This window comes from Gymnogyps californianus, chromosome 10, assembly GCF_018139145.2.
Source record: "Gymnogyps californianus isolate 813 chromosome 10, ASM1813914v2, whole genome shotgun sequence".
Classification (NCBI taxonomy): domain Eukaryota; kingdom Metazoa; phylum Chordata; class Aves; order Accipitriformes; family Cathartidae; genus Gymnogyps; species Gymnogyps californianus.
Genome location: NC_059480.1, coordinates 5,609,407 through 5,637,234, shown reverse-complemented (window position 1 = coordinate 5,637,234; position 27,828 = coordinate 5,609,407). Strand labels below are relative to the sequence as shown.

The window sequence follows — 27,828 nt, the reverse complement described above, 5'->3', positions numbered from 1 at the left end:
TTATTGGCTCTGGAAAGTTTTTGCCCCATCAGAATGACTAAAATCCTCTGGTGTGAACTGCAACTTATAATTGGGTTTACTGTTCACCTGCATACGTGGTTGTGTGGGACCGCTTTCAGTAGCGTGGATGAAGGGTACATCTGGGAGAAAGGGTTGCTGGATGAGCACAGTTGTGTTAATGCTTGGAAACAGTGTCGAGTGGTTAAGATTTTAAGAAAAGGCACAAAAAATAATCTTCTTGCCATGAAATTTGTTTTTCTTTTAGGAAATCTTGATAGTTACAAGAAGTTTGTGAAATGTCCTTGGCATTACTTGCAGCTTGTTACAATGGAAGGTTTTCTTCCTATTACACTTAGTATTTGCTATTTATGGACCCACAGACTTCTTGGTGGTTTAAACCACAAACTGTTGACCTGTTGGAGGGAGTGGACTGGTCCAATGTGAGATGGATTCTATTCCCATCTTTGTCACTCTCTGAATAGCCTAAAACAAGGCCAATTGTGCCTCAGTTTCCCCTTCTGCAGGCTGTATCATGTTATGTTATTTTGAGGGGTATTGCTGAAAAGCTGCCATGAAAGGGAGGTAGATCACAGCCAGACAAAGTATCAGTGAGTTTTACCTTCATTTCTTCAGGCTGACTTCCACTTAATTCTTTCTTTATGTGAGGAAAAAGGCTAGAAGTTGCCTTGGTTTCTGATGAACGGGAAGCTGAACCTGAAAGCTGTCCTTCCCTCACTCTGCTCATCCAGAGGCAGTCTCAAGGAGGAGGCAGGCTTTCCAGAGTCTCTGAGCAGTCACAGGCTGTAGTCTGCACTGGCTGCGATAGCTGTTCTGGACAGAAGAAAAGCTATACTTTTGCAGCCTGCAGCTTCTCTGGAGTAAGGGTGCTTCCTTCATTCATCTTCTCAGGATTTTATAGCACTCTTCAGGCTCAGACTGTCAACAGAAGTGTTAACCTAAAGCTGGTGATGACGTTGGATGAAGGCAAGACTCATGCCAGTGGTAATATCTTTCTCCCCTCTTCTTTTCCCATGCCTTAAATTTCTGTTTGACACGGGACCAGCTGCCCACTCTGTAATGCCCTCCTGGGAGTAATCTATAGGCAAAAAAATCTGTTTAAACTTACTTAGTGCCTCATAAAGATGGAATCGCTGTTCCACTGCCAGATGGAAATCTATAGTTCTCATGTCTGTGAGCATCAGAAAAAGCAGTGTCCTCAGTGACTTGCATGAGCATTTGGTCCAGGTGAGTAGAAGACTGGCTTAGTTATTCAGATCAATGTTTCCTGTAAATGTCTTGAAGGAATCCGAGAATCAGCAGAGAACCTATTCTCCCCCAACACACAATCTTGTTATCAAACTGAGTTGAGGGAAAGAGCTAAGTATTCCCACAATTCACATGCTCTATTCATTCTCTCAAAAATCTCTGCTGAAAAGATTGTGTACTATTTTGCGGGGTTTTTTTTAATGGTCAGCTCAAGCTCTGGTGATTTTGGTGTGAAACTGCATCTCAGGATGGAGAATAAGCTTAGTAAGAAATGACCCATCCTTAAAATACTGGCGGCTCCCAAGAGCTACCTCTATAGCACCTTATGTGCCACTGAAGTTTTGCCATCAGGTTGTAATCGGAAAGTAATAGAAAAATATCCCTCCCCCACCCCAGTATTGCAGGGCTGAGCAGTCAGTTCTTAACCAAAGGGCAGTACAAATTAAAAGGCATTAATGTCATAAGTGGAAACAAAGTTGGTGTGATAATAATCGCTATATAAATCAATAAAATAAATACATCAAAATGAGTAAAAGCTTCTATAAAGATTAATCATGAAAATGGGCATGAACCTAAGGATCTGTAAAAAGCAAGGATATGTGTAAAATGCACCCTGGGCAGTAAAATGGATTTCTTTTTAAAAATGGTTTTGCTTTTAGATGGTATAAAACTAGAGCTATAGTTCCAAGTATTGCGAAGTCTTTGTAATCGAATCTTTCTCCCATGAAAGCATAAAATGACATGATAGAGGCATATGTTTAATAATACTTCAAATACATACTCATCACTTACCAGTTTAGAGCACAGCATCTGCTTCTAGGGGAAAATATGAATTTTGATGGATCAGAATAAATTTCCAAACAGCAGCCAAGCCCATGACACAGAATTTATACTTAATCTCTCAATCTCTGTCGATTTGATTACGTATCACTACTTAATATGATAGAATCATCCTGATATCTATAAAGAGATATTTACAGATATTTGTTTCATTCACATTAAGGTAACTTCTGAGCAGCATCAGTGGATGAAATGAGGTACCTAGCTAACCATTTAATGATTTATCTTCTTAAGGATAAAAAAAGATAGGGAAGCAAGTCTGTTTCCACCTTCTACCAAGCACTTAAGATTTAATTTTTTTAAGGCAATATATTGTTTGATGGAAAAATGCAAAATATTTCTGCACAGTATCTTGTTATATTTGGATCTACAAAAGTAACCTGAGCCCCAAGCTAAGAGCTGGGTCCACAGGATTACAGAGTACAGACTTAGGAGGACAAGGATTTTCCCTCCTTTTGTGTCCTTCATGACCCAGGGTGGCTGTCTGTAGATCCAGGTGTGCTAGGAAACTATGTATGGTCTGGATCAGTTGCAGTCTAGACAGGGAACTGACCTGTGTTGTGTGTGGAGTAAGGGTAGTAGGACTGTGTGCCAAACTGCTCTCTCTTAGAAAGATAAGTCCAGAATACTTATGGCTGCATTTTGTGTGTTTCAAGAGCTAAATATTCTGTAGCAATGCTGATACTTGGAATTAACCCTTTGTGTCTGAACCGCTTTAGCAACACTGGTCCTTATGACCACCCTGTAGAAGCATGTAAGGACAATATTTGTATCCCCATTTTAGGGTGTCAAATGAAACTCAAGTGGCTGAGAAGACTTTACCAATTCCATGTTGAGTCCTGTAGTCTAGTGGCATCTGATGGCAAGTAAACCTACATAGCTTAGAAACGCAATGTAACCAATTCCACTGCTCCATGGTTTTTTTTTTTCAGGAGACACTTCAGCTGCCTCTGGTGGGTTTACTCTTGAGGTGAGCCGTTTCTGCCCTTCTGTAGTAGGGTAACACCCAAAGGCTCACTCTGGATTGAAGGTGGTCTCTTGTGTACAAGGTGCTGCACAGCCATGCTGAGGGTGTGCCCGAGCAGTCTTGCAGATGAATTTTAGAGTGCTTGACTGTCCTGGACCTCCTTGGGACTCTAAGTGCTGTTGTACAGCACCAAGCACCTCAGCAGTAATCAGCAAATGATCTATGATGCAGCAACCACAACCTTGCCTCTTATTATGGATAAGCACTATGCATATACTTTCATGAGAATAAATCCACCTATTTTACTCTTTTCAGTACATAAGTTTTAAAGGATGGTTATTAATTACCTTCTTAGTGTATTCATATATGCATGATTAATGTGTAAAGCTTTTACTTGTGAAATTTCAAGGCACTAGTTCAAAGAATACAAAAAGAACTTAAGACAATGGAGGAACTTTAAATATCACAGATGATACCATTAAATTTATTTGCTACTTTGTGGACTCAAGTCTCAGGAAGTATCATTAATACATATAATATCCTCAGATTCTCTTGTGTTTTGATAGCTAAAACATAGGAATAAAGAGCAAGTGTAGCCAGGCAATTGCATAGGAACTTCAGAGCTGTAGAAGACAGAAGATTATTCCCATAAAAGTTCTTTAATCAGCCTTCCCCCTCTTTTCTTTTGATATGTAGTTTTTAGCCTGTTTTATATGATTCTGTGCCATATTCTGCCTTTCTCTGTTCTTACTGGGTTTCCATTAATACTGAAAGTCAACATATCTATGCATTTGAAGTATGTATATATGGATTTTTGGTCTTCTAATGACTCTGCTTACTTCCTGGGGTCATGGTCTTTCCCTCTCCAGAGTTCTTCCATCACATGGTAGATGTGACAGCTGTTCTGGAGGGCCATCTTTCTCTTCTTGTTCTGACAAAGAGCCCCCTCTCTGCTGCGCAGACCACTGTCAAGTCCTTTAAAAACAAATGAGAGACAAATTTCAGAGAACTGTGTTCTGAACTTGACAATATCAGATAGGTCATGGTAGCTTTGTTTGGCAGCTAGTTAAATTGGATAGTTCGGCACATCCCTAGATATTAATGGTTAGATGTATTCATTGTTCCAACAAGGGCCCTATTCATAAGAGGACTATTCTCTGCTCGTTATGCATGCATAATTCCCATTAATGCTACTGGGGTTAAGTGTGTATAGTGATGGGGGAGAATGAAGCTTATGTTTACACATCCATGTTTGCACTTGGAGAAGAGGTTTTGTAACACATGAGAAATTGATTGTGTTTCCACAGATCCCTTAACTTCAAATCTCTGCTTTAAAGAGGGAATGAGAATGGGGGAAAAAGTGATACTTGCATAACTGACTACTGCCTTGCACACCGCACTTCATCAATGATTAGAAATATTACTCCAGTGCTATTATTAGAGAAGCCTTTTGAAAGTAACTAAGTGCTGGGAAATTCAGGGTTCTTATTTGGGTATCAAAATAATGACTCAATCTTTAACTTTAGGCACAAAGTTTTGCAAACTTTTGACTCATGTTAATCAGGGTGACAAGATTTTGTGATTTATTATACAATATGGGTATTTTCCATAGAAAACCTTCAGATTAAGATTCCTCACTCTTAGGTGCACATCAAAGTCGTGTAAAAGCCATAAAGAAGCTAAGCATCGCCTAAGAAAGCCTTTCAAGTTCCAGAAAGTGCTTTAACTACTGAGGGTTTTGAAGTGCTCTAATCTCTGACATGGGTGATGTGCTAGGCTAGCACTTTTTTGTTTTGTCACAAATCATCCATGCACATAGCGCAAAGGGACCCTGACAAAGTCATTTTACTTTTGAAAAGGGCTGCTTTTTTTCATACCATTATGTCTCCCATTCACATCTACATGTTTGCTTCCACTTTGTTCAGGTCTAAGTAGCAGGGCATTTGCATAGTCTTCCCTTTGTTCTCGGTAAATATGGAGTAAAATGAGCAAGATCCGTGCTGTGAAATTAAAGCTCTACTCTTGAGAGATCTTAAGGGCCAAATCCTCACAAAAGGTACAGCAACATAGTGCCAAAGGAGCTAGTGTCCAGAACAGCTTGCCCTGGGTGTTTGTGCTAGGAAATGTGAATAAAGGGAGCGTAATCTGGTGAAAACTGGGTGTAATTAGAAAAATACACTGCTGAGAGCTGCTGAAAGAATAGAATAATAGAAAATAGTGCTGAAATGGACCTGAAGCAATCATCTGGTCCATTCCTGCTACTTGCAGCCAGGATAAGCTGTTTAAATCAGTGACAGAAGATCACAACCTTTTTCGGCTGTTTATTCCAGTGCTTAATTACCTTACTGTTTGGGGTTTTTTCCTAATGCAAAACCTAACTCTCCCTTGCTAAAATACAGGCCTTTTGCTTCTTATCCTATTCTTAACACCTTCCTCTTTGCAGTAACATTCATGCACGTGACAACTGCTCTGGTTTGTTCTGCTCTGAAACAGTGTGCTCTGCATTTGCACTAGTGACAGATACAGCATTAAGCTTTTGTGTGTAAGTGAATCCAGCCCAAGTTTGGGATGCATGCACCTGGAATGAATGAAGTTAATTCAAGATGTGGTGACTCATTAAGCATCATAAATTGATTTGGTGTTTGAGCCCAAAGAATATGTTTCTTCCTCCTTTGTAAATTTTAGTGTTGTGAAGAAAGAATTGTGTAGCAGACATAGTGTGGGGATATCAAATTCTATGCTCATTAAAGCAAAATAACTAATTCACAGATTTACCATGTAATGGTAGAGGGGAGCATGCAGAAAAAGCAGTTTTCAAGTGATCAAACTCTCAACAGCAGTTGAGTTGCAAGGTCGCTAGTGGAAAACTGCAGTGTTGTAGCACAGCAGCATGGAGAGATACTTGGAGACATGAGGCTTATGTGAAGTAGGATGTCTTGGAGTTGCAATGGGGCATTTGCTCCTAACTTGAAAAAAAATGTATTCACCCTAGACTTTGCTGGCAGTAGTTCACTATATTGCAGGTGCGTAGGCCAGGAGATGGAAATCAGCCTACTGAAAACAGAGGAAGATGGCCAAACTTTTAGGTCTCTTGCAAATAGAAACAGGATTTCCAGAGCAAGTCTGAGGATCTCCAGTTTTCCAGGTAGAGAGTAGCTCTGGCTCTTAACCCTCTGTTCTTCAATGTGTCACTGCTTTGGGGTATTCATTCTTGAGCAATGTTTTATTCTTACTGATGTAGGGAAATTATTCTTGCTTTGTGGCTGAAAAAATAAGGCTCAAAGACATCAGGGTTGTTTATGCTTATGTCTCCAGGTGGATTTGGTCTTGCTCCAGCATGCTCCAAATAGCTACAAGCTAGTGCTGTGCTGCAAGCAGCATAGCCATAACTGGCATTATGCTGTGCCTGAATTCAGATTGTCCTCTACTGCTTCCAGATCAGAGCTTGTGTCTTGCCACTCCAAAGCATGGATGTCTGTCTGCAAAATACTGTATGGCTTACTCCACATGACTTGTCCTGGGAGTCTGTCAGAGGATGAAATCTCAAACCCTTCTTTCCTGTGTTCCTACCCCATTGTCCTTCCATAAGGAAACACAAAAATTGGGAACTGGAAGCCTTGAGTCATGTTTTTGGAAGGGACAGGGGCTTGCTAAGTAATATTTGGGGAACAGCACCCAGGATGTTGTACGGCTGCCCTGTGTTGGCTGTTGAAATATTCTCTCCTTGCAACACACAAGATGAATCAGTTTTTCAGAAGTGCAGAATAGCATGTGCTTTTTAGTTATCTTCTATTTTCACATGGGCAGTTAAAAGGAGAGGTGTAATGAGTCTGAAGGCAGAAGAACAAAGCATACATAGAAAACCCACTCACTTCCCAAAACACAGTAGAGCTTTTAAAAAAAAAGATTGAAAACATCGCTCTTAGAGAAAGGCTTTCAAACTTCTGCTAAGAGAAGACTTGACTTTAGTCTCCTAATCTTAGTTTTGAAGTCTGGGGAAAAAAAAACTGTTACCATTTGGAGCAGCCCAAAGTTGTATTTGGCTAAAGTATTGCATTTTCAGTTTCAAGCTGCAGTAATCAAATTTACTCTTCCTAACCTGGTTTGCCCTTGATATGTCAGGAAATATAAATATTTGCCTTCCCCAAAAAGCAGCTGTGGTTTGGCTGTACCTGGTTGTGATCTGAAGCTCACTAGGAGCTCCCCCTTTGCTGGTCACGGACCTGCTGTACTCTGTGGCCTTCTCTGACAGAAATAAACCCCAACCGTGATGAAAAGTGTCAATGCTGTTTGTTGGCAGGGCTGTTGGCTTAGATTTGGAAAGTTTATTCTAGAGTTGCTATCACAGGTGCCAAAACATTAGCTGAGTAGCAAGGACTGAATAGGGCCAGCTGGTGTCAGTTTGGATGCTGCTGTGTCTCTCTGATGGCTGCCATCCTCAACCCAGCTTCCTTTCTAACTGCCTGCCTCTGGCCTTTCCAAATGTGGATTGAGTGTAGCCAGCGCTGCCTGCCAGTGTGTATAGCTGGCTTCAAACAGCTCTGACACGGTGGACTGCTCTGTTCATCTTGAATGGTTAGCTCTGAAGCATCAGTAATGCTGTTAGTTTTGAATGGAATAACACAAGCAAGAAGGGAAACATAATCAGTTCAATGTACTGTGAATGGTGCCTTGTTTTAGTGATGTAAGGGAAGAAACATGATTTCTTAATTTATATAACAGGTGCATAGGATCAAAATCAAAAACAGGCTCTCAGAGAACACTGAACATGCACATAGCAAAAGGCAGTCTCCACTAGGAATTGCCTGCAATCTAAGCAAACAAATGAAAGGTAAGTATCCTCCTCTTTGACACGTGGGAAGCAAAGTGTGGAGACTAAGGGACTTGTCTAAGGTCAAACATATGTTTTAGTACTGCCAAACCTAGAAGCCCATCAAAGGTTTCCACACTGGTTTTCAAAAGTTGTTGGTCTGTGGTCCCAGCTTAAAGGCTTTTGGAACATCTTCCAAAGAATTCTGCCTCCCCTCAGTTTTTGGGAAGCTGCATCTGTTTCAGAATCCATTATCCTGGCTCAAGATGTCCCAGCAAGATACAGGCCTTCCTACTGAACATACTGCTGGGGTCCAGGAGGGGGTGGTGGGATGCATCATGTGCAGCAAGCTCGGCTGCTTTCCAGCTTAGGGGTATGGCTGGTACCCAGCAATCAGGCAATGGCCCCTTTAGGTGGGATTTCATCGTGGACCTTCTTTAATCCTCCAGTTCTTCATTCCTCGTTGCTGCTGCCCTGGGGGAAGCACCGGGTAGAATCTGCTCCTGGTACAACCAGAACATTTTCCATGGTCTAGGCAGGCAGAACAAAGCAAAGCAAAAACAAATGAGGAAGGGCAGAAGGCCATTCCTACTCCTGACTTCAGAAGAACCACGTGCATAAGTGGAAATATTGTCGTGGCCCTTACTTTCATGGGGACTAGATTAGCTTGCTAATGGGCCCTTGCTGCTTTTTGGACCACTTAATACTGTCACCAACTCCTTGATGTGTTTGTGGTTTTAACTGTTTGACCTTCCATTGATTTGTAATTGAATGTATGCAGCTAAAAATCACAAGTACTTGTCTGAAATCAAGTGCATGTCACTCTAAGGTAATTAAAGTGTTTCTAAATTATAATTATCTGTAGGTACATTTTTCTGTTAATTGACTTTTTTATAATGGGAAGTTGTCTGGGGTTTCCTGGCTGTGCTCTTGGAACAGGATTCACTTAAGAGTTTGACCCAAAGCCTGCTGAGTTCAGAGCTATGTTAACCTCAAACTACTAAATCCCTACAGAAGCATGAAGCACAGCAGAGTGTTGTGTCTTTAACTGTATTTAGTTGTTTATATGACTGATGCCACTGGGTGTCTCCATTGACATCAGGGGGTGCTGAACCAATCCCTCTGATATTACCTACCTTGCCTCTTTCCTGCCCTGTGTACAAAATATTGCTCCTGTGGTCTAGCATGGAACCAAGTGATCTGAGTATAAATCTGGGTTCAGCCTAGACCATCTGAAAGAGGCTACTGGTCTCTTGTGTGTGACCTGTGGGGCTGTCAACTGGTACTTTTGGGGTGTGGTGAATGGTGGTTGTTGCAGGCTGTTGTTTTCATTACCCTGAAGTACTGTGCAGTTGTCCTGCAATTTTCAACATGACATAACTCGGAACAAGCATTCAGCCTTGCCAGACTTACCTGCAGGGACGTGTGGATGTGCAGAGGAATAGACTAGCATGGCGGTGTGGGGCCAAACTGCTGAGACAGCACTTGCAAATTTTATTTCTTCTGCGTGCTCATGCTGAATGAGTATTCATCTCTAGTTAGACTGTCATGTATGTTGGGCTCTTTCCTCTTTTGCCTGCTGTGGGTTGCCTTCCAATGCCTGTGGGTCTAATTTGTGGCAACAAACTCTAGTTTTACATCAGTGTCACTGCTCCTGACAGGAGTGGCATTATCTGCATAAGGAACTGAAGAAAGGGAACAAGATGCAGAGACCTTGTGATACTGTAGTCTTGCTGTTGCCTGTTTTAATTACTGTGTCATGGGTGATGAAGTTGAAGAATTGGCCCTAGTGAGGTGTGTCTTGCCTAGTAATCAGTTGCTTAGTTTTGGTTCAGCTCTGTAAATGATTGCTATTCCTTTTGTGTAAATAGTATCAAGAGCTCATTGTGCTTTTCTTCAAATTTTTGGGTATTTCACCCCAGTTTTTAGAGGTTTCCCCTTTCTTCTCCCTAAAAATTAAGAAATAAAATGGAAGGGGGAATGGAATCCTAAAGAAATTAGTTCGAATACTGGTGAAAACTCTGATAGAAACTATCCAGTAAGCCTGTGCATAACTTAACTTTTGTATGTAACTGTTAACTTTTGTGCATGACTTGAGAATGAGAAATGGCCAAACGGGTCAAAAACATTTGGGATTTGGGCTGTAAAATTAACACTTCAAGGAAGATGGATACATATTTTTAAAGGAAAGAGAACATGTCTGAGCACTTGGCTTCATGTATGGCTTTCAAGTGAGATGGCAAAAATGGAAGTATTCAAATCTTGGGGGGCAAGGGAGAGTTGGGGAATTGTTATTCCTCACTCCTCCAATACTGTTCTTGCCACTTCCCCTTCTGGGGCTGTGGCCCAAATATCTAATAGTCCCTTGGCTCCTTTAGATTTTTCTTTGCTTTTGTTTCTTCTTCCAGTCTAACCTTCTTAAAGATCTTTATGTTGACAGATAAAATGAAAAGAATAGGAAATACAATTGAACGTGAATGTATCAATATCTTTGAAATTTTCTGTGCTATGCCACCTTATGTGGATCTTACCACAGCAGGTAAAGCATATTAGGAAGCAGTTCCTACAAAAAAAAGTCATCTGTCATTGGTAAAACAGTTGGTGTTAACATCTGAATTATCGTTAGGCTTCAAAGTTGAGATGAATGAGGCAATTCATGCCTCTCGTAAAGCTATTTTATATCATCTCTCTGTAGAACTAGATAGGCAGCCTTGTATTGATTTGCATTCAGAAGTTTTCTTTATAACTGTACAGGGCTAGAAACCTACATCTTTCTTTTAAAAACAACTTCAGTTGTGCTGTAAACACTATAATCCGGAGTGCTATGTAGCTGTGTTTCAGTTTAGGCTTTCCACCATATGTGGTTTCTGTGGCACTTTCTTCAGGTAAGGCAGAGTTCTGTGGCAGTGAAATGCTTTCCCCACTGGAGAGCGGAAACGCAGTTGTTAGTTTATTGTTGTCCTTGGATGATATGGAGCAGGAAGATTTACTAGGTTCCTCTAGAAAATACTTTGTATGTATTTATGCCTTTTGGTGGAAAAAATGTATAGGATTTTCTGCTGTGAGTATGGTGAGACACAATGAAAGATGAGTCATAGTAGACTCTAAATAAATTAATGAAAGCTCTCATGATTTTTTTCTCACCTCTGAATTGCAGTTACACATTTGTCCAGGAAAGCTGAAGAAGGACTTGGCATTAGAGTAAATGTAGAAACCCCCTTGATGTAGACCCACTGACCTTTATCAGCCTAAATTGTTTTAAAAAGTACTTTATGTGCATCAGTCTAGTTTTCATGCTTTTATATCAACTCTAGGGGGAAAGAGAAGGATGGATCCTCAAGAGTGTAAAACTTTTGAATTTGCATGTACTGTGGAGTTAGCAAGCCCTTTAGCATTCACAATCTTACTGTCAGCAAGTCTCCCAGATAGGCCCACATTCAAGGAATTTGTCCTGCTTAGCGCTGGTCTGATCTGAAGTTATTTCATTTAATTAGCATTAAACAATTTATCACCTGTCTATAGGAGTGCAAGACCTGGAGGTAGTGACCACTGTGCTCTCCCTTGGGCATGGCAGCTAGTGCTTGCCCTGCTCATCACCTGGCATTCACCAAGTGGAGTCTCTTCTCAGCTGCTCAGTTTTAAACATTAACAATTTGGACTGAGATTCTGTAAGGTGGGTTTCATGCCTTCTCAGAAAGAGCAAAATTTCATAGCAGATCAGGGTTGGGGGGGAGCGGGTAGAGACCAAAGGGAGGGATTAGTGAACTGTGGGAGGTTAATCACCCTTTCTTTGTTCCTTAAGGAGAGTATTTAGGAGCAGTAGTGCTATGGCCATTTGGCATTGACACCAAAGATGCATCTTCCAATGTCCTACTGAAAACCAGGCTGTTTTGGGAACCACTGAAAATTCTCTAATGCTAGGTGCTTTCTAGACATGTTACAGGATTTTCCATTCCTGTGTACATGTTCCATCCCTTATTGCTCCAGTGTACCAAACTGAAGACCAGGTCCTCCCCTGGAAGCCAACTGCATCAGTGAAGGAGGATTTTATGGCCCCCAGCTGCTCAGTATCACCCACTGCTGTGACAGTACATTGTGGGAGCTCCCACACATAATTAGACCAATTAAGGCAAATAATCTGTTAAAACCAACCTGGCTGAAGGTGACTGGGGCAGATTAAGGAGTGCTCATGGGAATCACGTCAGAGGTCTGGTAACAGGCATGAGGCAAGCAATAGCAGTTGCAACTGTTGCCTTAGCTGTTTGCCTTCAGCCTCCTAGGTACAGCCAGAGTTTCTAAGGAACAACCGAGAAAACTGGGGAGGAGTGGCATGAATAGGTCTCTCCCTGCAACAGCTGCTCCTCCTTGCAGGGAAGTGGTGGCCCATGAGCTGGAAATGTCTCCAACTGCTCTGCTTCTCCAGGACATCCCACAGGTATGCAGGTGGTTGGAGGAAGGCAGGCAGAAGAGTAGCTGAGTGGCAATGGGGAAGAACGGTAGAAGAGGACCTTGTCTGAGGAGGGTGAGAAATGGTCAGAAGAGGGAGTCAGGGGACTAAAGGAAGGAAGTGGCTAGTTAATGGTTGTGTAGGTTTCAGTGAGTGGAGAGTCATTCAGTTTAGGGCATAGTCAGATGCATTCTGTTGCTCGGTACCAGGCACGAGGCAGGTTCTATGGGGTACAAGCTGAGGTGAAAAAGCTAATGAGTATAGGCATGCAGTAACCTATGATGTAGGGCAGAAGGTGGTTTGGAAACTAGGCCAAAAATCAGAATACAAGAGCAGTGAGAACTGGGCAAGCAAGAGAGGGAAGTGGGAAAAACTCGGACAAAAAGTACTTAGCAACAGGCCTAACAACACTGCATTGTGCAGATGCTGCCCTTAAGACCTGTATATTTTGGAGAGTTCCTGCTCTGGAAGCTGATCAGGGCCAGTGCCTGATGGTCTCCAGCTGTCCTGCAAGCTGTGGCACTTGCTGATGCTGCCAACTCTCTGGAGTCATGACATCTAGTGCTTCTTGCTGTTCCCCTTCCTTTCCCATTCAAGGTTTCCACCCCCCTTGAATTTGCTGGCATAATTCCAGTGCAATCAAAATGGCCCTCCCATTTTGTGGGTTTTTATAATTTTTTTTAGGTCTACTCAAGAACTCTTGAGCTAATGCAAGCTATTTGACTTGAGTTGGAAGTAGCTATACATGCTAGTAGTTACATTAGTAGGTCATCTAAGTGGTGCTTGATAAAACTGGAGGTGTTTATCTCTTAGTCTTGATTATTTCAACTGGAATAGCGCATCTGGTCACAGCCTTAATTATGTTTCAGTGTGTTTTAGAATAACAGTGAGAATCTAAAGTCCACTGATCGAGTTAAACAATATCTCTGTTAATGTACAATAAGAAACAAGGGATTAGGGGAAAGGAATTTTTCATGGCTTGTATTTTCCAAACTGCACTTGTAAGTTGTCATGCTGGATACATGCATGTTGTCATGCTGCATATAGACAGAAGGGACAAATGCAGGCTCTGCTTTGAATTTCTTCAGCTTTTTGGCCTTAAAGGGACCTTTAACATACTGTTTGTTTATGTAATCTTTATATTAAAGCTTATAGTGGGATTATTTTAACAAAATAGAGGGAAGAATTAGAACCAGATTGGAAAGTTCTTTCTGACTAGTCAGAAAATGTGTGTGGGAGGGCCTGGCCACAGTTTACCTGAGGCAGGAAGAACAGACATCTTCCTTTGACTTAGACAAAGAGTCTCTGCTCCCTGGAGCCTACCTGGATGTTACCCCTTGCTCATAGGAGCAGGTTTATAGGGTTGCTATTTAATGTACCACAGCCCTCTGCACCAATCAGTCTGTTGCACTTGCTTGTTGATTTTTCTGGTAATTCCTGGCATGCACTTTGTCAAGTGTAGTAACTACCATATTTTAAACATTGGCAAATCAAATAGTAGCTGTTTGACTATGCACATGTTGTGCTCAATGAGTTGAATATACTTTGCATGTCTTTCTAGTTGAAAACATTTTATTGTTGCAATGGGACTGAGCTGTGGTGTGAGGTTGTGCACAGTGTTCTGGTGCTCCCTGCTAGGTGAGGATGGTTTGTGTTTCTGTGGATGAGTATTTCTTCACAGCAGCCTTGCAGCTGAACGTAATGATGACTTTAGCACTGCTGGGGCACAAGAGCTACATAAAGAAAGGACCTCACAAACTTCTGGTAGCCTACAGGGGCTGGATTCCCTTTCCCTGGCGTGGCTGTGCTGGTGAGGGCTTTTCTCATGCACCAAGTAGTTGCAGGGGGAACCCTGGTTGGAAATTGCTTCCTTTTTCATTTCATTTGGCCTCCTCCCCTAAATTAGTTGAGTTTTAATCGCTGAATTTTCCTCTAGCTGAGGCAGCAGCTGCACCAGACAGATGAGTCTCAAGAAGGATGAAGTGTTGGCTCCTGTTCAGCTGGGCCAGACACAATGCAAGGTACTTTTGGCACCTTCCTCTGTGTTACTAAGGCATAATCAATCCTGGAGTCTTTGAAGACATTTGTACAACATTAAAATCTTGGGCTTTGGACTAAAGCTTTGTTTGGAAATACTGTTGAAAAGTTCATCAAAATACAAAGGAATAAAAACTATCAGAAGACAGACTGCACTGAGCTCACTCTCTGATCATGCTTGCTTAGGAGTATTCTGTGCAGTGGAAGCTATAGGCTCAGCTTGTTTAAAAAAAAATCAGCCTGTCTTTGAAAAAGTTGGTGAAAGTAGATCGATTAGTGTGTGTTAAGTCTGGCTTTCTGGTTTCAGAGTACAGCTTTTACAGTGTGTACAGCATTTTAAAGACCATGCAGAGCAGTTGACGTCTCCACCGTGTGTTAGCTGACCATGTAACTTAACAGTTCTTCTAACAAAATGAATATATATTTAGCTTTTGGAAGAAGTTAATTTTATTTGCTAAACAGGCCTCTCTGCTTTTAGGAACTTATAGTAATTCAACTAGCTTTAATGGCCAAAGTCTCTTTGACTTTATTTGTACCAAAGTTCAGAATGGAGACCAAAACCTCTGCTGATTTAAAACAAAAAAAAAATATCCCCAAGCAGCACACAAGAAAATACTCCACAGCTGACTTCAGCAGAGCTGGCCAGATGGACATCAGGTAAGGATGCATAGTTTTCTGTGCATTTGGCACCTTAAGTAATTTATAATTGTGACAGGGAGGTGTTTGAAGGTGATACCTTTGGCATGTATTAAGTGTTTTAGGGTTGCAGAGGAGTTTTGAGTAGGGATCGCTGTTGCTTTCCAAAATACTCATGCTTTAGACTCTAGTGTAGTATAGTTTTTCTTGCTTTTCTGAATGTGACTTTGTTTTTCAAAGTGGAGCAAGATACTTTTTTTTTATAATAACAGTAAGGTTGTAAAGTCTATCGTTTTCTCACTTCAAAAAATAAAAAGCTTAGCCACAGTTTTAACCAGTACTCAAGGGAAAAAGAGATTTGAATGGAAAAATAATGTACATAATCATCAGAGTAATCCTTCCATCTGACCTGAAGCAGAAAACTGATTTGTTTTAGGAAAGCTATAAACCTTTTAGAATTGAAGCCCCGGGTATGTACAGTGGAAGGTGTTCTGTTCTGTCAGTAAGTTCATGCATAAGAAAATGAAATAGAGAGGTGTCTTGGGATGTAGGTGCTCTGCATCTGTAGCATAGAGAGTCTAGCAGAGGGCTCCCATCATGGTCAGAGGGCTGGAACACGTGGGAATAGAGAGCTGGGTTTGTTCAATTGTAGGAAGAGAAGATTAAGGGAGATCGTACTGCTGTCTTTACCTATTGGGAGGAAAGAGAAAGCAGAGCCAGATTCTTGCAGGCACACAGTGATATGCTGAGAAGCAATGGACACAAGTTGAAACATGGGAAATTCTCATTAGATATAATTTTTTACTTTTTATGACAAGGGTGGTCAAATATTGGAACCGGGGCCCTGAGAAGTTGTGGGATCATCCGTCCTTGGAGGTGCTTGAAACTTGGCTGGATGAAGCCCTTGTGTAGTTTGACCTGCTTTAAGGGGAATGTTAAACTAGAGGTTCCTTCCAAACTAAATTATTAGTTAGAAAATAAGAGGCAGCTTGGGGAAAGTAGGTAAGAAAGTCCTAGAGAGAAATTAGCAGGATCAATTGCTGAAATAATGCTGTTGGTAAGTTTTCTTCCCTCATTCACAAATGGTGCTTTTTCTCTGGTGTATAGAATGGCTTTGTTCCTAAACTTCAAGGAGGAGTTTGCCCTTAAGGCTGTCTCCACGTTGCTGATCGGCAGTGCACATACTAAGTAGAGGTGATTGCCGCAGCACTGTGGGGTACTGTCTGTCTCTGGGGTGAGAGCTGTGGTGCTTAGCCTGCATCTCAGCCGTGTGCTGCTCGGTCACCACTGGGTCACTGTGTTCCTCCCCTCTTCTGTTGGAGAGGGTTTTTTGCATTAAGATGAAAGAGATGAGATGCACTAAAATTAGTATCAGAGTTATTAAAGACTTCAAGATATTACTAATCGGTTCTAATTTAATCTCAGCACCCAGGTATGTATAGTACTGAAAACTTCTATTAGGTTTCTAGAATTGTGTTAAAAGTGATACCCCCAGGCTAGTATTAAAGCAAGTGAAATTGTCAAGCTCTGTGCATGACAGTACTGACCTGATAGTATTGCTAGGGGAGCAGGGTTTGCTCTTTGCTGGTCTTTTAATGCTCTGTGTTTTACATCAGGCTCCTTAACTGTCAGGGGCTTAGTGCTGTTTCTTGTTTAAGAGTGCCTTCTGCACCATTTTGGCTCTGGACCAACAAAAACTAATCTGCAGGCTCCTGGAGTGTATTCATCGGAGGAGATAGCTGGGTGGGGAATCCCAGGAGTGCAGTTCCAGTTGAGATATCAGTAGTATTCTTAAAGCTTTCCGGAGGAGATGCAGGTTCCTGTGGTGCCTCAGTTCAAAGGGGAATGCTAGGCGCAGCACTGATAGCCATGCTTTAGCTTCCTTGCCAGGACTGACACGTAGTCAGCAGAGAGCACTTTGTATTTCAAACCCTTTTGATACAGGTCAGAGCTTTGCAAAAGCCTTTCAAACAAAAATTCAGAGGGCTGCTGTAAGGAGAAATGCTCTGAGTAACAGCAGCCCGGCACTGCAGATGCCGAGTAACATTTACAAACCCTCTGCTCAGACACCTATTTGCAAACCGACTTAGTTGCTCAGAAGCCTATACTATAATTTCACATATGCTTTGTGGTGCCAGCTCAGAAGTGGTCCTTCCCCCACCCCCAGTTCCTTGGGACAGAACAAACATATGTTCATGGGGTGAACTGGATCAGGGAACCAAGCCAAGTTAAAATTAGCCTGGCCAAGAAGCTAATTTCAACCTGGGACAGCTTCTCTGGCAGATGAGAGCAGGCGAGCGTGCCCAGCTGGTGATGAGCGCACAGCCCTCCTGCTGCTGCTTTTAGCAGCCTGCTGGCTTATGCCAGTGTGCGGTGATCTTGTCTCAAGGGCTTTCAGCAGGGTTTAGGACTTCAGATTTGAGTGGGCAGAGATGGTTTTTTCCTATTTTTGAGATTATATCGAAGCATGAAACAAATCCACCTCCAAAATGGTATGCTGAGTCAGCCCAGTCAGTGACAACTTTGATGTTTGTTGGTGAGCTGATATTGAAATATTTCACTTTGGTTTTGACCTTTTTGATGTAAATCAGCTGCATTTTCAAATGAGTGTTGTTGTAAACTGGAAGCAACATTTTCAAGTCAAATGAGATGTTTCAACTAAGTGTTTTTATTTTTTTCCTGGCGAGGGAGATTTACTGAAGCTCCTCCCTGCAGGTTTGGTCTCAATGGGCTGTTAACCTGGAGCTGGCCCTGAGCAGCGCCTGGTTGGTTGGATGTTTCTCTACTGATTTTTCAGTGTGCATCCTTGTACTCTCTTGTTTTTCTTCATTGTCAACTGTATGTGGAGTCTTGCTATGCATTAACCTGCAAGGCCAGATGATGAGGATTAATGCAGTGCAATTGCTCATTAATGTTTCTGTCCCAAGGCCTGGTCCAGGTGCTCTGTGGTGGCCTGGGTGAAATCCTTTGGAGGAATATGGCCTTTTGGAGAACCGGGGCTGTTTCAATCCATTCGTGCCCTCTGGTCCGGTTGTTGCTGTGTGGGGAGGGATTGCCAGCAGTGTTTACAGTGATTTTAAAACCAGAGATCTCCCTGGGCCCAGAGGGGTGGCCGGCTGCCCCGGCGAGGTGGTGTAGAGACAGGCCAGCTCCAGACCTGGCAGCAGGGAAGGTGCCAGTGCCTCGCTGCTGCTTTGGGCCTAGCCTTCTGCTGGGCTGCAACTGTGTGCTGTCAGGTGTTAAAATGGCTATTAAAATTGTTGGCAGGGTGGGAGCAGGGAGCTTCACCCCCAGTGTGGCGCCAGCCTTCCTGGGAAAGAATGTCTCCTTCCCTAGAGCCTGAGGGATGGGGGTGGAGGTGGGCACCTGCAGCCCCTTTCCCTCAGGGCCCCTGTTTTGACCTTGAGGTGGAGGGAAGGAAACGCCTGCAACACGCTGGCACTAGGCTTTCTGCTGGGGTGTTCTTGTTTTACTTAGAAATTGCATTGGAAATATCTGCTTTTTAATATTGTGTGACTATTTTGGCTCTAGTATTTTTTTTATGCATGCCTCTAGTTTTGGATTTGCTCTACTTAATAGTCCCTTGCTTTTTTTCCTCCCCTTCTTCAAATGTATATTTGTGAAGCACCAGTATATATTCATCTGTAGTCTGTAACAGCTCCTTTCTGGCGCTTTCTGGCACCTGCAAATCTCATGGTGTAGAGCAAATAGACCCTGAGTGTCCATCACAAGTCTGTGTGATGTAGGTTTCCTAATCAAGGACACTAAGCTTACTGAAACACATACAAAGATGGAATAATAAAACCCCCCCAAAAAACCAAACAAAAACCACCAAAAATATTCCACAAAAATGGAGTTTTTAATTGACTTTCAACTTTGTCTGTAGCTGTGAGGTGGGAGTGATTTCAGTGCCTTTACATTACATATAGGCAGGCTAGAACTTGGTTTCAAAAATTTCAAGGTTACTGTTAAGTAGATAGAGATCTACTGAGTTTGAAACCAGTTCCTTTTGGTTCAGGCGAATCCTTGGTGACTTGCACTATGAGTTAAACTTAGAAATTGAAATAGCAGTGTCTGCCTTCCCAGTGATTATAGGTAGCTCTGGGTCTCCCAATGTGGAGTCAGTTTCTTACCTCTGGCCTTAGACAGCTAAACTCAGGCTGTTGCAGAAATCAATTCTATTTTTGTGGCAACTACTGGTGCTTTTTTTGTTTTGATATCTGATTCAGAAAGGAACTAAACATGTTAAAACTAGAGAGAAAAGGGGGGGGGGGGGAAGACAACTCCAGCTACCATAGCTTTTTGAAAACTCAAATGCCTTTTTTTTTTTCTTCCTGGGGTGAGCTGCTTAGGAGTTCAAAGATTTTTGAGAGGCTTCTCCTAGTCTGAGGGTGAATAGGTGGTTCCTTGAGGCACTACACAGGTGAATATTGGATCCTAATTTAAGGCCCAGTTTTCACTCAGATATTCAAGTTATGATACCCTTAGCACAAGGTGTACAGTGGAAATGTTGCCCCTTTGTGCATCTTCAGTGATTCTGCTGTGCCCTTGACTGTGTTTAGATGATTTTGTGCCCAATGCTCTTAATAGTGTAAAATAAGCTAGTAGCTGATGATGTGATGTTATCCAAATTTAGGTGAAACAGTCATAAATTAGTGTCCTTGAGACAATAACTGAGTTTCACAGTGTTATTCCTTATGGGTTGTGTTTTGTTTCAAAATTTTAAATGTGGTGGTTGTTTTGACATTAAGAAGCATTATTTATTTTTATGGTGTAAGTTGGAAGATTTTCTAATTAATGTGTTTTTCTTGTTTGCTTTAAGAGTCAGATTTACAGATCTGTCAACATAGAACACCAACGTGTTGCACCAAAAAAATGGAAGAAAGCTACCAGGCAGCTGTTCGAAGGGAGAGGACTCAAAGTATCCAGGCACTGAACTTTGAACTGAAGTACATGATTGTTGGTCATATCACAGCTTTTCAAGGTAGGAAGTTTTGAGGTGCTGCAGTCCTATGAGTAGTTTATAAAAGTATCCTCTGCAATCAAAAGGAAAAGCTCTTTCCCTTGTTTTTAATTTCTCTTGCATCGCATGCTGTAGTCACTGGTTTATGGTTTACTTCCCTGTTCTTTGATGATCCTGCTTTTGGAAAAACGTGATGGCACTTAATTTTGACTGGTATTTTAAGCATCTGCCTAACTCTAATTAGGAATAAATTTAAGCTTAGACCTTGTTCCTGGGATCATTTTAAAAATATTGGCATGGATTTTTTTCAAGGCATTTTCAAATGTCATTTACGTGCCTGATGGTGGTTTGTGCTTTTTGATGTTCTTTTGTGTTGCCAAACTATTTACAGGTGTAGAAAGTTAAATGAAAATGCATTTGCTTGTTGATGCTGAAGAATAAGTGCTCTAACTGATATGTCAAATGAGAACACAGCGCTCTCCTTGTGTCAAAATGTTTCACTTTCTGGCAGGTCATGTGCAGAGTGGTCTGTTTTCAAGAATTATGGCCATGCAGTTAAACGTGAATGCATGAAGGAGCCTGTACTGAAAGTCTGTTCTCATAACTCTTGCTGTTCTCAAAGCTACCTTGCTCTAACAGGTTGATGTAAGTCTACGTAGTTTCTTCATACAGATGGTTATTGTAATATTAAAGGGAGGAAAATGCTTGTGTAGGATTGTGCACTATACAGTGCTGAGCACTTGAGACTTTTCTCTGGAAGGGCATTTAAGCATAGGCTGTGAACTTTAAATATGAGAGCTGAGTGATCAAATCAATCACTGAGTGATGAATCCAGCTTACTGACTTCTGTGGGCCTAATTATGTGCTTAATTTTAACTTACTGCTTTGCTATGTTTAAACCTCATGGAATAGGTTTTGAAAACAAGCCAGTAGTTATTAAGATACAAAGTGTTGAGGTCTGAATGATTAAGCCTATTGTTACAAGGCAGTTTATTATCAAATAGTAGCTTTTTTGTCTACTTTCGTCCATTTGAGTGAAAAATACTATAAATAAAAGATGGGATTGACAGTTAATAAGAGATAGCATATTATCTAAAATTGACAATAAGCGATGGTGGAAGTCTAACAGACATGCAAGGGCAAGATAAAAATTTTCTTCTGCTTTTGTTCACTTACCTCTCTTTCCTCTGTTCTGTACCAATGAGTGAGAAATGGCATTTTGGTTTATTTTACAATTAATTTTTGAAAATTTGTAATATCCCCATAATTAAAAAAATTGGTTGGAGGGCACTTTGGAGGAGCACTGTAGTAAAAGGGTGACCGTTGGTATTGTTAAATGCTGGTGAGTTATTCAAGCAATCTTTCAGTATCATGATTGAGTAAAGATAAGGTCAGAATAGATTAACCTACCAGCCCCTTGAGGTCAAGCCAGTGGCTTTATTGTCCATTGCTGATGAAGCCTTTTGATGGAATGAAAGAAGTAGTTAGACATTTCACACAGTTTAAATTTACAAGCATTTTCTGGAAGTGGGTAAATTGGTTGTTGTAGTTGTTATGGCTGGCCTTCTGTCTGCATTAGGTGGGAACACTTGAAAAATGTAACTTTTCTCTTTTGCATTGGGAGCTGCTTTTGTTCTTTGGTTTTGTCCCAGGTGTCAGTGAAAAGCCCCTCTCTTTATCTTGTGCTGTATAAACATTCTGTTGCTAAGAGTAGTACTGTGTGAGACATTTACTGAGAGGGAAGATCTTTGCATTGAATTAACTCTGTGCTTTTGGTCTGTTTTGGTTTGTTGCTGTTTTGAATGATAAAGTGTGAGTGTGCCAAAAGCACATATAAAGTCTGAAAAGAAATATCCTTATTTGAGAAGCTTTCAGGTGCCTCTCAGATTTCATGTTTCTTGCAGCAGTGAGAACTGGCTCAGACTTGCTAAAAAAAGGCAATTTACTTATTTGTATGTGGTGGTGTTTATTTGTACAATTTTCATGCACAATTTACTTTTTTATATATACACATTTTTAGTACTGTTAGTGTAGTCAAAGAAAAGTGGTAGTTAGCCTTGCTGCCTACTGCTGAGGAAGAGAAATCTTAACTGCTTTTTATGCACTTCTAGCAGACAATATCATTAATGTTATACCCATACTGATGAAATAATTTTCGAGACTAATATGGTATAAGAAATGGATTTTCAGGAGTCCAGCTTTGAGAACATAGTGGTGGGAATTAAACTTCAGTGGGAAAACAAAGCAGTTTTTTTGGGGTGGGGGGATAGAGAATGTTGGGTTTTTTTAGTTCTCATCTCCCTATTTTCTTTTGTGAAAGTCAAAAGACACTTAGTTCTGAGGACCTGCAATTAGATACCACAAGTATTAATAGGAAAGAGCTTTCTCATGTGAGTAGGAATTCTGATATGAGTTCAGTTAAGTATTCCCTCTACACTGCCTAGGTACTGCAGTTGACTGTGGACATTTTAGACTTGAAGAGGTTTTGGTTTGGTTTTTCTTCTTGAAATTGAAAATGTTATTTAAGTAGCTTTGCCCACAGCTGAAATAAGACAATTTTCACAGGTGCTGGATTTAGTTGTGCAAAATAATTAGTCTGTAAGTCCTGATTAAATATACCACAGCTGTGCGCAGGCTTGTTATATTTGGGCTAATGCCCAGTCCATACATATGGACAGCCTTAGCACTATGGTTCAATCCTGCTATTTTTCTCCCTTTAAAGTTTTTAATATTAGCAACCCAGTCCTTGCTCAAACACTTAATAAATCAAGCTTCTACATGGGTGTTTTTTGCTTGAACTCCTGTTTCTAATGCTGTTCCTGTTATGCCTGATTTGAGCAGGAAGAGCCACATTGGCATCAGCTGCAGGCTGTAAAATGCCCTCCCCATTAGTATCAGGACAGGACGAAGGGAGAGAGGCCGGAATGAAAGGACCAGCTGGCTGCTTGGGAAGCATGTCATCAGAATCAGCTCCTGCAAAATCATACATTGTCGCAATATCTTTAGGGTGTTTGGCATGTTGAATGTAATCAGGCGCCTGGGGCAGGGTTTCATGGAAAGCTGTTGGATTCACTTTCTCTTAATGTTTTGGTCCATGGTGTAGCCTAAAAGTCATAACCATGGTATTAGTCACTCTACAGATGTGTTATTAATGACTCTTTGCTCCAAATGGAGTCAAAGGCAAGGTGGAGCAAGTGGATGAGATGTGTAAGTATGCCAAACTAATAGGAGCAGCATAAGAGGAGAATGTGCCTGTTGTAATGATCCTAGCGTGTCACCCTCTGGCTCTTCACAGCTGGCTTTGTTTTGGATGCATTTTGGAGTGGGTCAGTTTGTCCCATCCAAAGATGTGCCTGTCTTTCTGTCTTTGCTCCTGTGGCTGCAGCCTGAAATGTCCAGCAGAACTACTTACAAAATGAAAGCATCCTGTTTGATCATTCATTTAACTCACTTTCCCCTTTGATAACAGGAAGATTCTCCTTTGAACTTATTGTTTTCTTTGTCCCAACCTTTTTTAGGCTTGCATGTAAACAAATGTATTGTTTTAGCTTGGATTTATGTCTTTGTGGTGATACTACATGTTACTTGGCACAGTCATCCTTCTATTAACCCCCCCCAATTTCCTCATGCAGTCCCTGCACTCCTCGAGAACGCTTCCAAGCAAAGCAACTGATTCATTGTTAGTGGATTAAAAGTGGCATGGGTGTGCAGGCTGAAAGTTGCTGTCAGAAGAGGTATCAATAGTCTGACAGGAAAGCTTTGTTGTGGGCAGACAGCAGAGAGAAACCTGGCCTCCTTCTTCTGTGTCCTTTATGGAGTGCTAACAGGTGCCATGTAAGGACCCACAGAAAGTTTGGCTCTGCCTCTGTCATCTTATGCTGAGGCTAACTTGAGGTAATGAGAATCCAAACACTGGTAACTTATTTGCTCTGCTGATGGTCTCTGCAGGGAGGCAGAACAAGATACTTTTGAAACTTACATCACATTTCAGTCACTAAATTAGCAGGTATCAGAGATGAAGTGAAAAGCTTTGAGCTAAGCAGTTTTAAAAAAATTACTATTCATTGCTGCACTCTTTGTCTTTACAGCAGGCAATAGGAATTATTCACTCACAGCCTCTGAAGAGAAAGCTCTTTCATGAATGAAAGCATGTTGGTCATAAAGCAATGATTTTGTGTTGTTTCTCTGAAATAGCATTCATTTGACCTTGGGGGGGGTGTGTGTGTCAAATGGCCGGGCCAGGTGTTCCCATATTCTCCCAGCTATAGGAGGTAGATTAGCTTTGTAGCACACTCTTCCTCACTCCTAACTCAAGGGGTTTGGCAAAGCTGTGCTTATGTTCTGCTTTATATGGAATGGGGAGATGCTAGTTGGGAAAGCTCCTTGCTGCTATTTCTAATAGCAGGAGTTGTAGTGACATCGCTGTGCACACATGTTGTTTTGCCCTGTTATCATCTGATCCAAGCAGGACATGAATGGTACAAGGTGGAGGGGGGAACCTAGTTGTAGCAGGGATGGAGCCCAGGACTCCTGGTTGTCAGTAAAATGCCTGGAAGTGAATGCCCAGTTGATCCAAAAAGTCCTTAAGCACAAAGTTTTTGATCTGGCATCCTACCTGGTCAATGGGAAGGGTCAGCTGGTTTCTGTGGATCTTGGGATGGATACCATTAGTGGGCCCAACTGACCTGAACATCCCCAGAAATAAGTAATATAGTACACTGGCACTCAGAGCTGTATGGAGTAAAAAACATTCTCTATTTTAATTTGGCTGAGTTGCAGTGTTGCTGATACTTATTTTTACTGAACTTAGAAATATCAGCTTGAAATAGGAGTGGCTGGTTAATGGTGTTGAAATGCAATTAAATTTACAAAACAAAAAAGACTTGGCTGGAGAAGTGTACTCTGGTTTGTAGTTAATTACTATATGAAGTGTAGTCACAATGCTGGAGATGGATGCAGTCCAAAAATCAATGAGCTATTTAAAAAAAAAAAAGCCAACCATCACCATCAGAAACCTGCCAGCCATCACCAACAATGCCTCTGGTTTCCTCTACTGCTGGATTATAGAAATGCAGAAGTGTTGTTTTTTAGATAGTCTTTTTTTTTTTGTAATCCCATACTACTTGGTCTTTTATTCAGACAAATTGTTACCCACCTCTTTCCACTTGTATAACTCCACTAAGTAGAGTTTTGTACTCTGCTGACCTTTGAGCTGAAAGCTGGCTGAGATGTATAATTTGGTTTTGGCTCAGTGCAAAAATGACTCCCTACAGAGAGAGATAGGAGAGAGAGGCTCTGTTAGAGTATTTCTGTCCATCTCCTGTATACTATTCATTCCTATTCCAATGCACCAAGCAATCTGTGTTTTCTAGCTGGAGTGAAAGCCTGTTTTATGTATGCAGCCCAAGAGAGGCTGGAATATTCCTTTTTAGCTGTAGCCTCGCATGTGTGAACTGCGTACACATGGAATACTGCTGTCTTGTGTGAGCCTCTAGGTGGGAGAAGACTGTCCTCATCCATATGACAAAACGAGCCTTTTTTTTGGCTGCTGCTGTTCTCTGTTGAAATGTAAATATAGCTCTTTATAGGGTACTTTCTGTCTGTAGATCTTAAGCACTTTTGGAAAGGACTTCAGTGTGGGTGTATTGGTGCTAGAGATGGATAAAGTGAGGCACAGGGGAAGGAACATGTCTTTCCTAAAGTGGCACATCATACCATAGGAAGAGCCAAGAATGCAACTTAGTTTATCTTTGACCTCTTCTGATCCTTCTTAAAGTATTTGTGATTTCTAGAGACTTTGGAGGGGAAGAAAATTTTGACTGATTGTAGTCTCCTGAAGTGTTTGCTGGAAGAGAGAGAGATGCTCGTTTTGTCCTTGATCTTGGCATGGCTGGGCTACTTTGCCCTAACTGTGGACTAGGTCAGTGTTTCAGAGCAGTGCAGTAAGAGGAAGGGGTATTCTGCATCAGCTCTTTGGTGATAAGATTCCTCCTTTGTATTTTGGTACTATCTGAAAGTTCATAAATCCAGTGTGCTTAGTGTGCTGTCAGTTTGGAGGAAGGCATTCCCCTGACTTGCAATCCACTGTAAAACAGTTTATGGTGGGTGGAGGCAATGAAAGATGAACTGTGGGGTAGGAGAGCCAGAGTTCGTTAGAAATAAGTAGCCTGTGTAACCAAGAAACTTATGTGCAATAGTGGTGAAGCATTAGCCTTGTGGGAGATGGTCTTCTGATTCTGCCATCATGGTTTTTACCCTCTTTATTAGTGCCATCTCAAATGACAAAATGTCAGCAACTGCCAGGTATTTCCCCATGCTCCACATAGGTACTGTCACATCGGGTGAGGCTGCAGGGCCACCTAACAGTCTTGTCCAGTGGCCAGTAAATGAACAGGGAAATATATCAGAAATATGAACATGCTTCCCTTTCACACTGCTGTTCCCTGGAGAATGATAATTCAACAGCTTTCTGAGTCTAGGCTGAGATGCACCCATTATCCATTGGTGTAATTATCCATTGTTGGGCCCACTGTCCATTAATTCCTCTTTCAACAGGTTATCTTTTGCCTACCACAAAGAAGTTGGTAATGTTGACTACATGCTGACTGCAATTTAATTATGTATCAGGTTGCTTGCTTTAAACATGCTGCCTACTAATTCCATTGTGTCACTTGATTCTTAAGTTTTATCGTTTAAAAGTATAGTTATTGCCAGTATAATTATTCATCTTCTATATGCCACTTATGGTTTTAGAGCCCAAGGCTTTGCTAAGACTTCAGTCTTCATCTGCATGTGGGGTGAGGGAAGGGGTGTTAAATTCTCTCCTGTAATTGTCCTTTTCTCAGCAAAATATAAAAATAATAGTTTGCAATGTGATATTCCCTAATGCTCTCACCTTTTCTCTTCTGAATGTGCAAAATTAAAAGAAAAATCTTGATGTGCCAGGGACTGTGAGCAAGTATTAAGTTGTGAATGGTGATTATTGAACTCACTATGCAGCTTGTGTGTGTTCAGTCTGTAAACATTTTGAATGGTGCGAGGTATTCTTTTTTTGGCTGAAAGACTACCTGTGATCCTTTGGAATAATACCTATCAGAAGTTGTATGTACACTTTTTGTCAAGATTCTAGATTCAGATTGACATTTTCATGCTGTAGATTACAAGAGAACAAAAGTGTTTATCTGGTGTCTTGTATTGTTCCATTTTTCATAGAAATTGGCATCAGTGTGATCTACTACCCATAAACAATTTGAGGAATGTGCTTTATTTCTATATACATACAAGCTTGAAAGTTAAATGTGGAAAACAACAAATAAACCTTCACCTTTAAAAATTTTCTGTAGTGCATATTAAACATAAAATGAATGTGTGCAGAAGTTCATTCCAGCCTCTCATGTCCTCTAAGACTCTCTGTGCCTCTTGATTTTTCACATACTGTTTCACCTCCCATAGTATACGTTATGAAAATCAAGTATCCAATGTTTTTTACTGTTTTCACTGTTTTTTCACTGTTTTTTTCAAGGTTATATGAATCCTGCTGAAAAGATCACTTCCCTAGTCAAACTCCTGGTCACATTCTGTTTCCTTGATAGTGCTGCCCTCCTGCATCTAAAATATGCCTTTCTCTTTTATTTTCCAGTGTAGGCAATACTGCTAGTCACCTGTGATTCATGATCTAAATGTCGGTTACTGTCACAGGCCAGTAATGCCAGCCTTTCCATTCACTTAGTAGAAAAATTCAGATGGGTACCTTTTTGTTTCTTCCTATGTGGTCTTTCATGTTAGAGAAGTGTGTGCTGTAAAGATCCTCTGTGCCTTCATTGTCTTCACTTAAATGCTATTCTTAAAACTCTCCTTAAGGT

The 27,828-nt window shown here is 41.3% G+C and overlaps 1 protein-coding gene across 9 annotated transcripts in view; it reads left to right on the top strand.

Moving 5' to 3' along the window:
* The window catches only part of LOC127019914 (glypican-5-like), a 445,164-nt gene that overhangs the window by 59,966 nt on the left and 357,370 nt on the right, over positions 1-27,828 (top strand). For 7 of the 9 annotated variants that reach the window (XM_050902222.1, XM_050902221.1, XM_050902220.1 and 4 more), the window contains one exon: positions 19,826-19,987. The exons of 1 other annotated variant lie outside the window; for it this stretch is intronic. In XM_050902222.1, the coding sequence (XP_050758179.1) occupies positions 19,826-19,987 (162 nt within the window). Of the gene's footprint in view, positions 1-963; positions 1,003-19,825; positions 19,988-27,828 lie in introns of those variants that run through there. One more of the 9 variants, XM_050902224.1, reaches the window with a different exon arrangement.